At 37.0% G+C, this 12822-nt stretch overlaps 1 protein-coding gene across 2 annotated transcripts in view; it reads right to left on the bottom strand.

Moving 5' to 3' along the window:
* Window positions 1-12822, bottom strand: part of MPP7 (MAGUK p55 scaffold protein 7) — a 145938-nt gene that overhangs the window by 49571 nt on the left and 83545 nt on the right. For both annotated transcript variants that reach the window (XM_079299632.1, XM_079299633.1), the window contains exon 6: window positions 10053-10133. In XM_079299632.1, coding sequence (XP_079155758.1) covers window positions 10053-10133 — 81 coding nt within the window. The remainder of the gene's footprint in view (window positions 1-10052; window positions 10134-12822) is intronic.

Here is a 12822-nt window from a genome sequence, read left to right as displayed (position 1 = left end):
GTGGGTGATGTCATCCAGCAATAAATACCAAAAAAGAAAAGCTGAAAGCTGGGAGAAGACTGGACCACTGAAGGAAAGACATCAAGAGCATCAGAATGGAAGGAGAAGCACTGAAATCATAAAAGCCAAATATGTGCAAGAATTTACACAACAGTAGAATAACCCAGCAGAAAGCCCAAGCACTTATGGTGATGGCACAGAGACTCTAGCCACTATATGGTAAAGCAGCCATCAGAAAGCAACAGCACATAACAATCTTTTCCCCACCAACTATGCCTGCTAAGGGACTATGTGCAACTTTAACCCTGATGCAAGATAAGGGTTACCAAGGGAACAAAAAGGCAGGTGAGAACAGGCATCTCAATCAGCAGATAAGAACAATCACATTAGCTGAACTCTTCATCTCTGCTAAAGCATGAAGTATAATCCAGAAGAAGAAGCAAACAATAAAACTACAGGCAAGAGAAGCTCAGTTGTGCTGCTGAAGTGGCCAGAGGATGGCTGGAATAAGTGCAAAAAATGTATTTTACAAGCTACAGTAATTGCACATCAATCAGAGAAGTAGTATTATTCTTTCTGATGCTGCACTCATCTAATCACTTTCCAAGAGAAATCTGTGATTCTCTGTTTTGTACAAAATTTCCAAGTTAAATACATGGCGTACATAATGGTAAAGAAATCAGATAACTTCCAGTTAAATCAGTTTGCTTTTGCCACTGAGGATCACTCACACTATTCAATCAACATAAGCAAAAACCTTTGACGGGGACAGTAAGAAAAATTAAACAAGGTCCTTTAATTAAAGCCTAATTTTATGTTCATAATCAGGGTACAAAGTAAGAGGTAAGAAAACTGGGCCAATTTACTTCCTTCCATCCTTCAAATGATACATTTTCCTATATATCCTTTATAAAATATGCATAAATTATACATTTTATGAGAAGATAGCAGTTACCTATGCACAAAACAGAAAATAACATTCCATGCTTGCAAGTGTACTTGCATGCTTGCATCTGTACTTAAACTAGACTTGCCCTCTAGTTTAAGCTTGTCCAGCTGGCAATTAAATTCCCTTCTCTTCCAATCTTTGATGCAGCTGGGTCACAGCAGTGGTTCAAAATAATAACACCTACTGTAGATGTGTGGTTTTGAGTTCTTAATATCTACCATAGACTAATGATCTTAGCACAACAACATCTCAGTTGGACTGATATTCAGTATATAGTAATTTTTCCTCTTTACTATGGTGGACTTTATTCACTGTGTGAACTTCCTTTCACAAAAGAGTAATTTCCTTGCCTGAAAATGCTATTTCTTGATTTCAGATTCACCAGTCTGAACTGATGGGTTTACCTGCAGCTGGTAGCCAGACAGCAACAGCCAACAGAAAAATGAACTTTCTGATTCTTCAGACCCCCGCTTCCTCTGGCTCAATGCTCACAGCCCCTGGAGATGCTTCCCAAGTCGAACTGCTTTCAGTGTTCACAGAAACACGCACTCCGTCTGTCCGTATCATCTGCTAAAGGTGTTAATACCCTTCCAGATGACAGCCCTATATTTTCCTTCAGTTGTGGGTAACTGCAAAAAAACCTCTGATTTTAAATCAATAGTGAAGAACTTGGACAGTCTGTTTTACATTCACAACAATTCATGCAGCTGAGGTGTCCTTGAAGCTCTAAGCCCCGTTTAAGTAAATTCCAAGAGTACAAATAGATGGTTTTCAGAGTGGAAAATGCCAAGACAGCAGCACTGTTTCAATATCTTGGCAATTCTTAATCAATTTCTTTTTTGAAAAAGAGGCAGCTTCCCAAGAATATTAAGTGTCTACAGTAGTAGCATATTCCTTTTATTGGTTTAAAGCCATCCAAAGACTCCCCAAAAAAATCATACGAAAATATAAAGAAAGCAAAAGCTGAGGATGCAGTTGCCTTTTCTAAAAAAGTGTCTCTGGGAATGAGCCAGCCTTTATTTGATAAGGAGGCCTTAAATTCAGCTATAGAGTACTTATACTACATGGGAACCTAACTAAAAATGATGTAGACAAGAGGAGACTGTTGAATGGAAAGTTCAAACACAATATGGTCCAACAAATGCAAAGGAAAAACATCACTGAAGGAAAAAGCAGCATAAAAAGATGACATCTGAAAAAAGGGACTACTTGGTTTATATTGTGCAGTTTCTTCATTTCACTAGTTCATTTTCAGTAGATGAATTTAATTACTACTTGAAAGGGATATGATTTTATCTGTCATGACTTTTCCTCCTCCTAAATTACTGGCTTTAACAATGTTGCCAACTTTTATTTTCTGTATCTAAATGCTGAAGTTACATGCATGCAATTCAACATTCTTAGGTGGGTGAGAGTTGGTTCCCTCATGTCGGAAAGTCAGTATATATAACCAAAGAATTTCTTTGATTTACTTTTCAGATTTCATATTTTCTGCTGCCAACCTGCCTGGCTTCACTTTTGTTTATGTTATCTATCACTTTGTTTATTATATGTTGGCTGCCAGTGAGCATTCTCATATCCATACGTCTAAGATCGACAGACAAGCTCTGCGCTGGACATGAGCCAAGTTATCACCAGATGGACCTGAGAGCATTTCCAGAGTAACACGATGGTTGTTACTTAAACATACTCATGAAGTACATTCATTCACCTCCCTTCTATCATTTTGTCTCTAGGCTTCTAATATATTGAATACTGTTATATGTCAGCTCCTACAACAATAAGTGTGCCACAACTGGTTTCTGATTTTCTCTTCCTGACAGATGTGAAAAATCAAGGCTTTTCTTGCTGTTTTTAAAAGGTCTATTTCACCATTACATTCTTGTTTTACTTACTCCATCCCAGTACCATGAACATTCCAAAAATAAAGACAGAAATATATTTTCCCAGCTCTCCTTACCCAGCAGAGTTTTCTTTATTAAAAAAAAAAAAAATTATTATGGGTGCAAACAGAAATGGAAATCGGAAGTCAAGGTGTAAAGCTGAAAAGAGTTACAAATAAAATATATTTTTCCTCAATCTGGTTGCCAAAATATGTGATGGATAGCTTCCCAAAGTGGCAAATAGTTTAAAGACATGAAACACTGGGCAGAAGGATTTCAGTCATTTGCCAACCGAAGTCTCCCAGCACTGTCCCCTCTGGCCCAGCTTCATGGCTGGGTATGCTCAGAACATCTGTGGGCCATCTATCCATCTACCAATGTCATCAAATCATCAATGCTGTGGTCCTCGCTGATTGTTGCAGTCATTTGCATCTATTAATTAGGGGGAGAAATAAACATTTCTATCTCCATGCTGATACTTCACAGGATACCATCAAATTTAAGCACATTTTTGTAGGTTAACAAATTAATGGCATCTGATTTTACAAGTAAGGATTACGTAGGTAAATTTTCAGTTGACATGTGAAGTTCACTGAACTCCAGCTCACCATATTAATAAATCTCAAGTGTTTGTATAGTAATATCTCTTCATGTATGAGCACAATTCCTACAACCAGTCCTACCAACGCATCTCACAGACCACTGATGAGCAAATAGTTAAAGATCATGGGAAATTACTTTCTATACAGATACTGTGATTTGCATTACCATTTGTAAATATAAATATTTCATGAAGAGGAGAATGGTCTCCCAAGATGTGTACAAAAGTAGAAAACATTGGTACGTATGGAAAGACAGGTCTCTACATGACAGGGCCAAAAGGTCCCCCAAATGCCAAGGATACAGTAGCAGCCCAAACGTAGCTTAGATCTTAACAGACCTGAAATTTGTATTTTGAGCTCTTCAGATACAAAACCTGAACAGTTGTAGGCAAATCTCAGCCATTTCCAGTGGAAAATGTTGACTTTGCAGAAAACACACAGCTCAGTGAAAAAGCCCTGATGGAAAATCTTCAGCAGGTCTAATTACAAAGGAAATGTTGGAAAGAAGATGAAGTTTAGATTACCTTTATTTTTTTTTAATTACATGCTACGTGAAACGTTTCATGAACTTCTCAAAGCAAAAATGGATTTTGTTTTATATTATTATAGCTCAATATTTTCTTTCAGTGCTTTAATGTCAAAGTTCTTGTAGAAAAAAGACCGCAGTCTCCTGGACATTAATTTACATTGTTGATTTTCACCAGTGACTATAAGGCAGCTTTAGAACGCTCTGCTGATAAAGGCTTAAAATGTTTGCTTTTTTAACAGAACAAGCCACACTTTGATCTGAACAGTCTATTAAGCCACTATGCAAATCTAGTAAGCCTCAGATGGCAGGGATGATGGTATAAACAGGTGTTTACAAAATAAAGAGTAGAATGTACAAACTTCCCAGTAAATACCAGAACAGGACAGGACAATGTTAAAGGTATGCTTCATGTTCAAAGAAGCACTATTTATTTTTTTAAAGAAATGTAATCAAATATAGGAAGCATGTATTTAAGAACAAAGTGCCCTGGATCTGCAGTTTTAGTTTTATTTAACTCACAGTTCTATTCTGAAGGAAAGTCAAAGAGGTGAAATTAGATGAAAATATTTACAAATGTAAATTATTTTGTAAAGCTGAAAGTCAAGTGTACCACAAATTAATTACAAATAAAACAGCAAGCTTAAATCCTATTTGCAATTTGCTGGTGTATGCACCTTTGCGATTTGAAAGCAATTAAACCTTCTACCCCCCAACTTAAAACAAAGAATCTGTATTTTGTATGAACAGTAACATTCCCACTAGTACAAGTGCAGTTTTTTCCTTCAGTCTGCAAGTAATCTTAAAATTAACATCCACAATTCTGTTCATTCTATCGTAATAAAAGAGAACACAAGAAAAATACTGCATGTCTAACTCTTGCTCCCTCTATGGCTATAGGTACAGTGCCCCAAAGGGACCCAAATGCTTTACATTCTTCTGCACCATGAGGCACTGAACTCATTCAGTCCTGCCGAGTGCCCTCGTTTAGGTACCTGGTTTATGTTTCAGACTAGCAGCTGGCAAACCTTCCAGCACACATAAACAGAATTTAAACTCCACTGAAACAGGCAGAACCACCACTGGAATAGCTTTGTTTCGTCCAGGTCATAAAGGTATAAATATTCTTCAGAGTAGTTTTAGCACAGTGGCATTAACTTCTGAAATAATTATTGTTCTGCCCATTACACCAATGACCACAAAGGACATATTTTATATAATTAAAAACACACCTAATCTACCATAATAGAGATTAACTTCAATGGTAAATTGCTTATTTTGGTATGTAATGATCAAAAATGTAACTGCTGTTATAAAGACAAAGTTAAACGTTATTTAGATCTGAATAATATCAAGCTTCTCTCAAAGTTAGTATAATTGGGATAACGTGGTTCAATGGACTGAGAGACTGTTCATTCTTAAACAGTCTTTTTTTTTTACTGCCAACAGCAATAAAGTGCCTAAAATGTTAATTCCTATAGTCATTCGTTTCAGTTTTTCAAATAATTAAAAATATAAATAACACTTATGCTCTTCTGTAATGGCATCATCCCAAAAAGAACACAGTTTTCTCCAGCTTGTTGGAAAAGGAACCGAGACCTAGTTATCCAAGACAGTTTTTAATTAAATGTGGAAGAGAATTTGGAAGCTTTAAAGTCTTTCATTCTCAGCTTGATCATCTGTCATTTGTACATCTCTTTTCTTACAGTGTTCCTCACTGGAGTTCTGCCCTGTCACTGACAGAGTTACTCTAGTGACTGCTTCTCTCCTTCCCATTTCCATCTCTACTAACAGATAAAACCATTTCACTAACTTGCTTGTGACATGTTCATTAAATAGCCAAAATTAAATTCCCTTTTAGGTGTATTTTGTGTTAGCATCTTGAATCTAAGTCTTTCAATTATACGTTCCAATTTACACAATTACATAACAATGAAAAATATTTTGTCTATAGAGAATTACAAAAATAAGCTTAGTGCTTTCAACAGCAGTATTTCCAGATTCATAAAAACCCCAAATTTCTATAAAGATACCTCTTTGATTGCACTTGTGTCTATCTGATGCACCATAATTTTTTAAATTTTTGTCATTATTTTCAGAATTCTGTACAACTCTCCTCTTTAAAGACATTCTTTTTTGCTGTCACATAGGTTCTGTTAATTTTGCCAAATTATAAACCACTGAAGTTGAGAATACTTACTTCTTTATACTATTAATATTTTTCACAAAAGCACTCACAGCCATGTCCTCTCTTAAATCAGAAATACCATTTCTTCATGTATATATCAACTATATATTCTAGTTTTCACATTAAAAAACAGCTTAAGAGTTTAACATGTCAAAGCTAAAATGATAACCAGAACTAAATGTATTGAAACTTACACTGTTGTGTTTGTGTGTGAGCTGCATGGGCATTTTGTTTGGTTGCTTTTATTAAATTGCAATAAAATGTATACCTTGGAGACACAAAACTTGTAGGTATATTTATTCAAGGTCAGGCCAGGCCAGCCTGCATGCAGTGCTATGTAGCTCCAGTAAGAATGATGTTTGGATCCAAGCAAGGACATATTTGGGTGATTTGAAACACCAGCAGATCATGCTTGAGTCTGCCTGCCCAGCTCTCTGAAACTGTATTTTACATTTCTGAAAGTGCAGTTTCTGTCTGGTGAAAGATCTGGAGGTGAAGCCATATGAGGAGTGGATGAAGTCACTTGGTCAGTTCAGCCTGGAGGAGACTGAGGGGAGACCTCAGTGGCAGTCAAGAGCCTCCCCATGAGGGGAAGAGGAGGGACAGACACTAATCTCATCTCTGTGGTGACCAGCGACAGGATCTGAGGGAATGGTCTGAAGGTGTGTCAGAGGATATTTAGGCTGGATACGAGAGGGTGGCTGGGCACTGGAACAGGCTCCCCATAGATGTGGTCACAGCACCAAGCCAGAGAGTTGAATGTATTTGGTCAATGCTCTCAGGCTCATGGTGTGATTCTTTGGGTGTCCTGTGCAGGGCCAGGAGGTGAGATTTGATGATTCTTGTGGGTCCATTTCAACTCAGGTTATTCTATACATCTAATTCAAAGAACTAATCTTTGCTGTGGTTAAAAAAAAAAATTTAACTGGATTTAGCTTCCAAGGTATGGAAATACTATTCTGTGTCTTGATATCTTTAACAAGGTAAAGCAAGATTAAAGAATGCAAACCCTAAGTCCTTATTCAGTGCTGGAAATTAAAAATAATAAGTGTGGCTGGCCTGTGTCCACAGGGCTACACAATTATCTTTTAAATCCAGAACGCAAATGAAATGTCTAACACACAGTTAAACAAATCCACTTGATTTCCCAGAGCTACGTGCTCTGTTCTACTTCCAGGGTTCTGTTTTAATCAGAAAAGATAAACCACAATCATTATTAGTTCATTTAATTACGGTAAGTGATGCCACATTTGAGAGCAGGGAAAAAAACCCAACTCTGTAACTGGATACTTCATGCAGTTTTTAGAAGACTAGAAATGCCCAATTTATTTTTCTTTTCAGAAGAAAACGCACCTGAAAAAACCTTGGAATTATTTCTAGGAACTTTTGAAAATCTCAGGTCTGATAAATATAACTGACCCAGAGAAGCTATTTTCTTCTTTAGAAAACTTCCTTGTGGATAAAAATGAAAAGTACCACAAACTTGCTGAAGGTTTTACTCATCAGATGCAAACACTCAGAAATATATTCAACAAAAGAGTTTCATAACACAGAATTAAAATATAGAAACATTTCTCTAATTAGACATGATTAGAAACCTCTCCCAGCCTTCTTCTGGCCCGTTAACCAAACCTGCAAAGTTATAAACACCTTGTTAGACCTGTCCCCTTACACCATCACTCTTGTGGAAGCAGCGATGTAGTGCAGTAAACTAATCCTAAGCATCCTTCACCATGCTATAAACATTAGAGCAGAGCTGCAGGAAAGCAGAAGCTCTCCTGGCTCCAGTTAACATTGCAGTTATAAATCCAGCCAGGAGAGGAAAGTTGCCCCTGTAAAATAATGTAGAGCCACCTTAAGTCAATCCCAAACTAAGCCATATATGTTTTTAGAAGAAGTCTATGGAACATCATTGGAAAAGATAGATCAGGTATCCCAAGTAATTTCAGGTGTGTGAAAAAGCTGTTCTAGCCATCATTTGTCCCAGGAATCTAAAACAAAACCAAGAAACCCTCTCTAGCCATAAACCTAATAGCAAAGGGCTAGGAAAACATATGCATAAGCTCAGATACAACTGAAGAGACTAGGACATCTCTGGGGAGGAACTGGAAGTACTGAGTCCCAGAAATGTCCTTCCTTTTCTTTTGTGTCCAAGAGAGAGCAGGGGAGATCAAGAGAAGACTCTCAACTATAGCCTCTGACTGAATGCAGTACAGTCACCTGTTCAACATGACAGAGGAGGGAGCAGCAACAATTTACCATCACTCTGAGGCATGTTTCCTATGACATGGCAGAGAGAGAAGATAAGGGACAAGCAAAGTAGCTTGCATACTGTCACTTCTTACCCCAAAATCACACAAACACCTACAAGGTGCAACACAAACACCTGCAAGGTCCCTGCAGGGCAAGGAATCGTGTGCCTTGTGCAGGATTAGGCAGTCTGGCCATGCAAAGGGCTTGGTACCCTGCAGCTGGCCATCTCCCCCTGCAGCCAAGAAAGACATTTGCTAAGTTACTGCAGTTGCTCAATCACAGTAACCACTCTGAGGGGAAGGGACTTGTTTCCCTGAAATCCCACTAAGATTATCACATTGCCTTTCACAGCCACCAAGGAACAGACAGCAAGACTGTGCACATGAGGGAAAGACTGAGAGAAAGTAAGAAAAGGAGAGGGAAAGACACAGTTGTGGCAAATGAGTTGTCTTCAAACTCAACCCAAAAAAAGCATCAGAAGTATGAAAGAATATGGAGAAGAAAGAAAAGAAGAAAGAAGAAAGAAAATACCTACAGTGGAGCTTAGGATCTCTGCAATTTTATGCAACAATTCCTTTTCTAATATCCCACAGGCATTATTTACCATTTCAAAGAAAAATAGCTTGTCACTTTACAAACTGTGGAAAAAGCATCAGTGTAAAAATTGTCAAAAAGCAAGTATTACTGATGTTTAAAACTTTTTAGCACTTTGAAGATATCATAGTTTCTCAGGTTTTGAGATAAATATAAGTATTTATACTTAAGATAAAAGAGCAACTGTCTTTAAAAGAACTCCTTTCCACTCTGCAGTTTTCATTTCAACTTATCAATTACTGCATTTAATTCCCATCTCAATATCCGTCAAAAGCACTAAGGTATTCTTTCTCTTAACAATGGAAAAATAACAAGATCCTGTGCGTCAGCAATGATACATAAGGGAGGTTCCAACTGGATCTAAGAAAACAGTTTTCACTAGGAGGGTAATTAGGAATTGGAAGAGGCCACACAGAGTACTTGTAGAATGTCTGTTCCCAGGCATTTATTGCCAAGACCTGACAGGAGAAAGCCTTCAGCAACCTGCTGTGAACTCAGTGTGGACCCTGCTTAGAGCAGCATGTTGAACCAGACAACCTCCATCCAACCCCAGTGATTCAGTGGTTCTATAGTCTACTGTCAGATAAAAGGTAACAAGTACTTTAAAAACACCACAGAGAACCCCAGGAGTTTTACAGAAACTTTTCAAAATTAGATGTTTTAAAAACATTATCCCTCATGAATTTTGTCCTTAATACCACACTGAGTTCCTTATGTATGATGCAGTTAAATCAATGGTATGACTGACAACCTTTCAGTAAAAGCACAAATGTAATAAACTTATGAAGCACATGCATTAAAAGACAGCAAAAGAAATACAAATTATCTACTTTTTAAAATATCCTGTTCAAATAAGTGGTTATTTTTATAAATACAATTAATAGCATAAAAATGCATAGACAACATTAAATGTGTTTCTTCATCACAGGTATTTCTGATTAATACTGCATACATTCTTAAACAGTACTTGTTAAAGCAGACAAACACACACATGGCCCAAGGAAGCAGATGCACACACCCATGCAGAACACACTTTGCAGGTGCAACTCATCCTCACCTTGAGATTGGGTTTTGCAAGGAGTTTCAAAAGCTCTCTGATCTCACTGCTCAGTGGTTTGCTCTGCAGCTCCTCAGCCAGCTGGGTGAGAGATTGAATCAACACAAAGACCATTAGCGAAGCATTGTTTTACCCAGTGCATCAGTGACAACCCAGAATCAATCTTGTTCAAGGTTATTGCTTTCCAGCATGTTCAAACAGAAGCCAGCATGAAGGAAAGCACCATCAATCACCGCGCTTCTGTTTCTGGCCCTCAGTGGACCAGATTTAAGCCAGGCCTTTTGGCTCAGTTTAACACAAGTAATCATTTCTGGCAAGGGTGCAGCCAGATCACATTCTGATTTATAGCAAAGGGGGCAAATCCCAGCACTTCATTTAAGTGAATGGTCCTTTGCGTGCAGACAAAGAACTGCTTGTAAAAATGACTGGATCAAACTTTGACACTGTCTATAAAAAACAGCTTTGAATGAGGTGGTGAAATCCACACTGCTTCCAAAAACCCACAGTAGCTGTGCTGTTTAGGACTGGGATAAGAAAGCAAAGTGCCCCTACAGTGCAAGCAATCTGAACCTTTTATTATGTTTACACATACACTGGAAGGAGCTTGTTAAATGTGAAGCGAGTTAATCATAATATAATTTATAACAGGTCATCAGCAATTCAAGTCTGTAAAATGCACAAACTATGTCCTAACAACAAGATCAGCAATTTTTGTTTGGTTATACTACAAAATTGTGGCTTGGTGAACAATACAGGAGCAGTTTAACTTTTAATCCCACGGTTATTTGGCTCATGATTTGGGTTTTTCTTATCATGCCTTTCTCAACTAATTTGGACTCAAGAGACATATTTTAATGCAGGATTTTAGACTCAAACTATTTTTCCAAAAGAAGGAAAAGATAAAATGCATTTCACAACACTGAACTTCAGTTTAGAATTCTGAAGCTACATGGCTCATATTGCAAAACATGATTTCAGATAATCACTTGTTTTCTTTGCATTAAATCAGTATCATAAAAATGTCCCAAAGAAAGAGACTGGCTATTTGCAAGTAATTTTATTTGTATAACCTAATTTTAAATTTGTACTTTCATTTTGTATACATTTTCAAAATAAATTGATAAATGGATATTTTGCATAGTTATATATAATAGAGAAATCTATTTGAAGAGGCCATTATAGACATCTGACATAGTCTGACTGCCTTTTTTTCTTTTAACCTTCAAATTAAACAGAGTATAAAAAACTCATCACCTACCATCCTACAGACTTTTAACTATAATTCATAGCTAAGACCATCCAGCAAGTCCCTCGGAGGTAATATTAACAATATCTGTGTTTTAATACTAAAAGATTAGAAAAAAATCTCTGTAGGAAAGGTCAGAATGAAATATTTTTAGACAAACCCAAATATTGAGTTAATCTGACTGCAATTCAGTCTGCATGCTGGAAAAGTCCTGAAAAACTGAAAACATTTTGTGATAGGAATGATAGCAGGTCTATGACACGGGTTACCCTTGCTTCTCTTTTCATTCTTTAGATTATACTTCTCATCACTGGAGAATAAAATTTATTAATTCATGTTTCACTGATGGAGACAAGCAATCACTCAGCAGAATGACTATTTTAGCATTTCTCTCTCAGATGAATAGTGAACAAATATTAACTCCAGCAGAACTCCTGTTTGCTGTGGTGGTACAAATGCAAACACACATATATAAAGTTTAGAACAGTGAGAAAAAATACCTCATTACTGCTTTAACAGACATTTTTATCTTATAATTTAGAAAATATTTTTCAGCGATAAAATAATTTAAAACTTATTTTCCTTCACGTGATCTATATTGTTTCCCAAATATTTTTATTAAAGTTTTAGGCATATTTAATACTTTGTGATAGAAGAGGAGGAAAACAAAGATTGAAAGACAAAGTTATGTTTGCAGTTTAGCAAACAGATACCACCTCAACTGGTTTAGACTGGATTTTTATTTTTCATTGTTGTTGTTAAAGTGCTGAGATTTGAAATAGTTACCAGCAGTAGTACATGGCGTTCTTGGGACACACTAACACTGACACACTGACACTGTGATCTCCTTCTGTGCTAAAGACTGCAAGAAAGGCAGTCTGAAAACCTGCTCTGTGATCTCTTGAGGGAATCATAACATTTCAACAAGCTCTTTATGAAAAGCTGCCACTAAAGAGACGGGAAGAAAAGCAAGGGACAGGGCCAGATGTGGAATGAAGCTGGCAAGGTGGAGAGCACCAGGGACTGGTCTCTAAAGCTTCTGGAGAAAATTCTGAACTTCTTTTGCAAAAACAGTCTTTATACCAGATTTAATGCTGCATGTACCTATCCTGGCAGTGATATTGGTGTGCTTTAGGAATGATATTCTCCAGTTTAATACTCCCACTCAAACCATGCACAACTTTCCCTTCCCTCTCCAACTAGAGACACAAATGCAAGACCATAAAATGAAATAATTTACTATTTACAGTAATTGCCATTCACTGGAAACAGCAATGAGATAAGACAATGTACCATAATGCATGTATATACTATTACTAAATAAGTAATAGCAACAATATTAATAACAAAAGGTGTAAGAAATTTAATTTTTGATATGGAAAACCTCCCCAATAATAGACAATACCAGATGGTTCCCTCCACCACCTTTTCTTGACTGGAATAAACCATTTCTTCCTGGAAGACCCTTTCAGGAACTCTGAACTGGAATGAGGTGGTAAGAAATAACCACTATGTCCTAAGCAT

This window comes from Erithacus rubecula (genome assembly GCF_903797595.1).
Source record: "Erithacus rubecula genome assembly, chromosome: 3".
NCBI classification, from domain to species: domain Eukaryota; kingdom Metazoa; phylum Chordata; class Aves; order Passeriformes; family Muscicapidae; genus Erithacus; species Erithacus rubecula.
The sequence above is the reverse complement of the archived record's forward strand: the minus strand, read 5'-3'. Positions and strand labels throughout refer to the sequence as shown.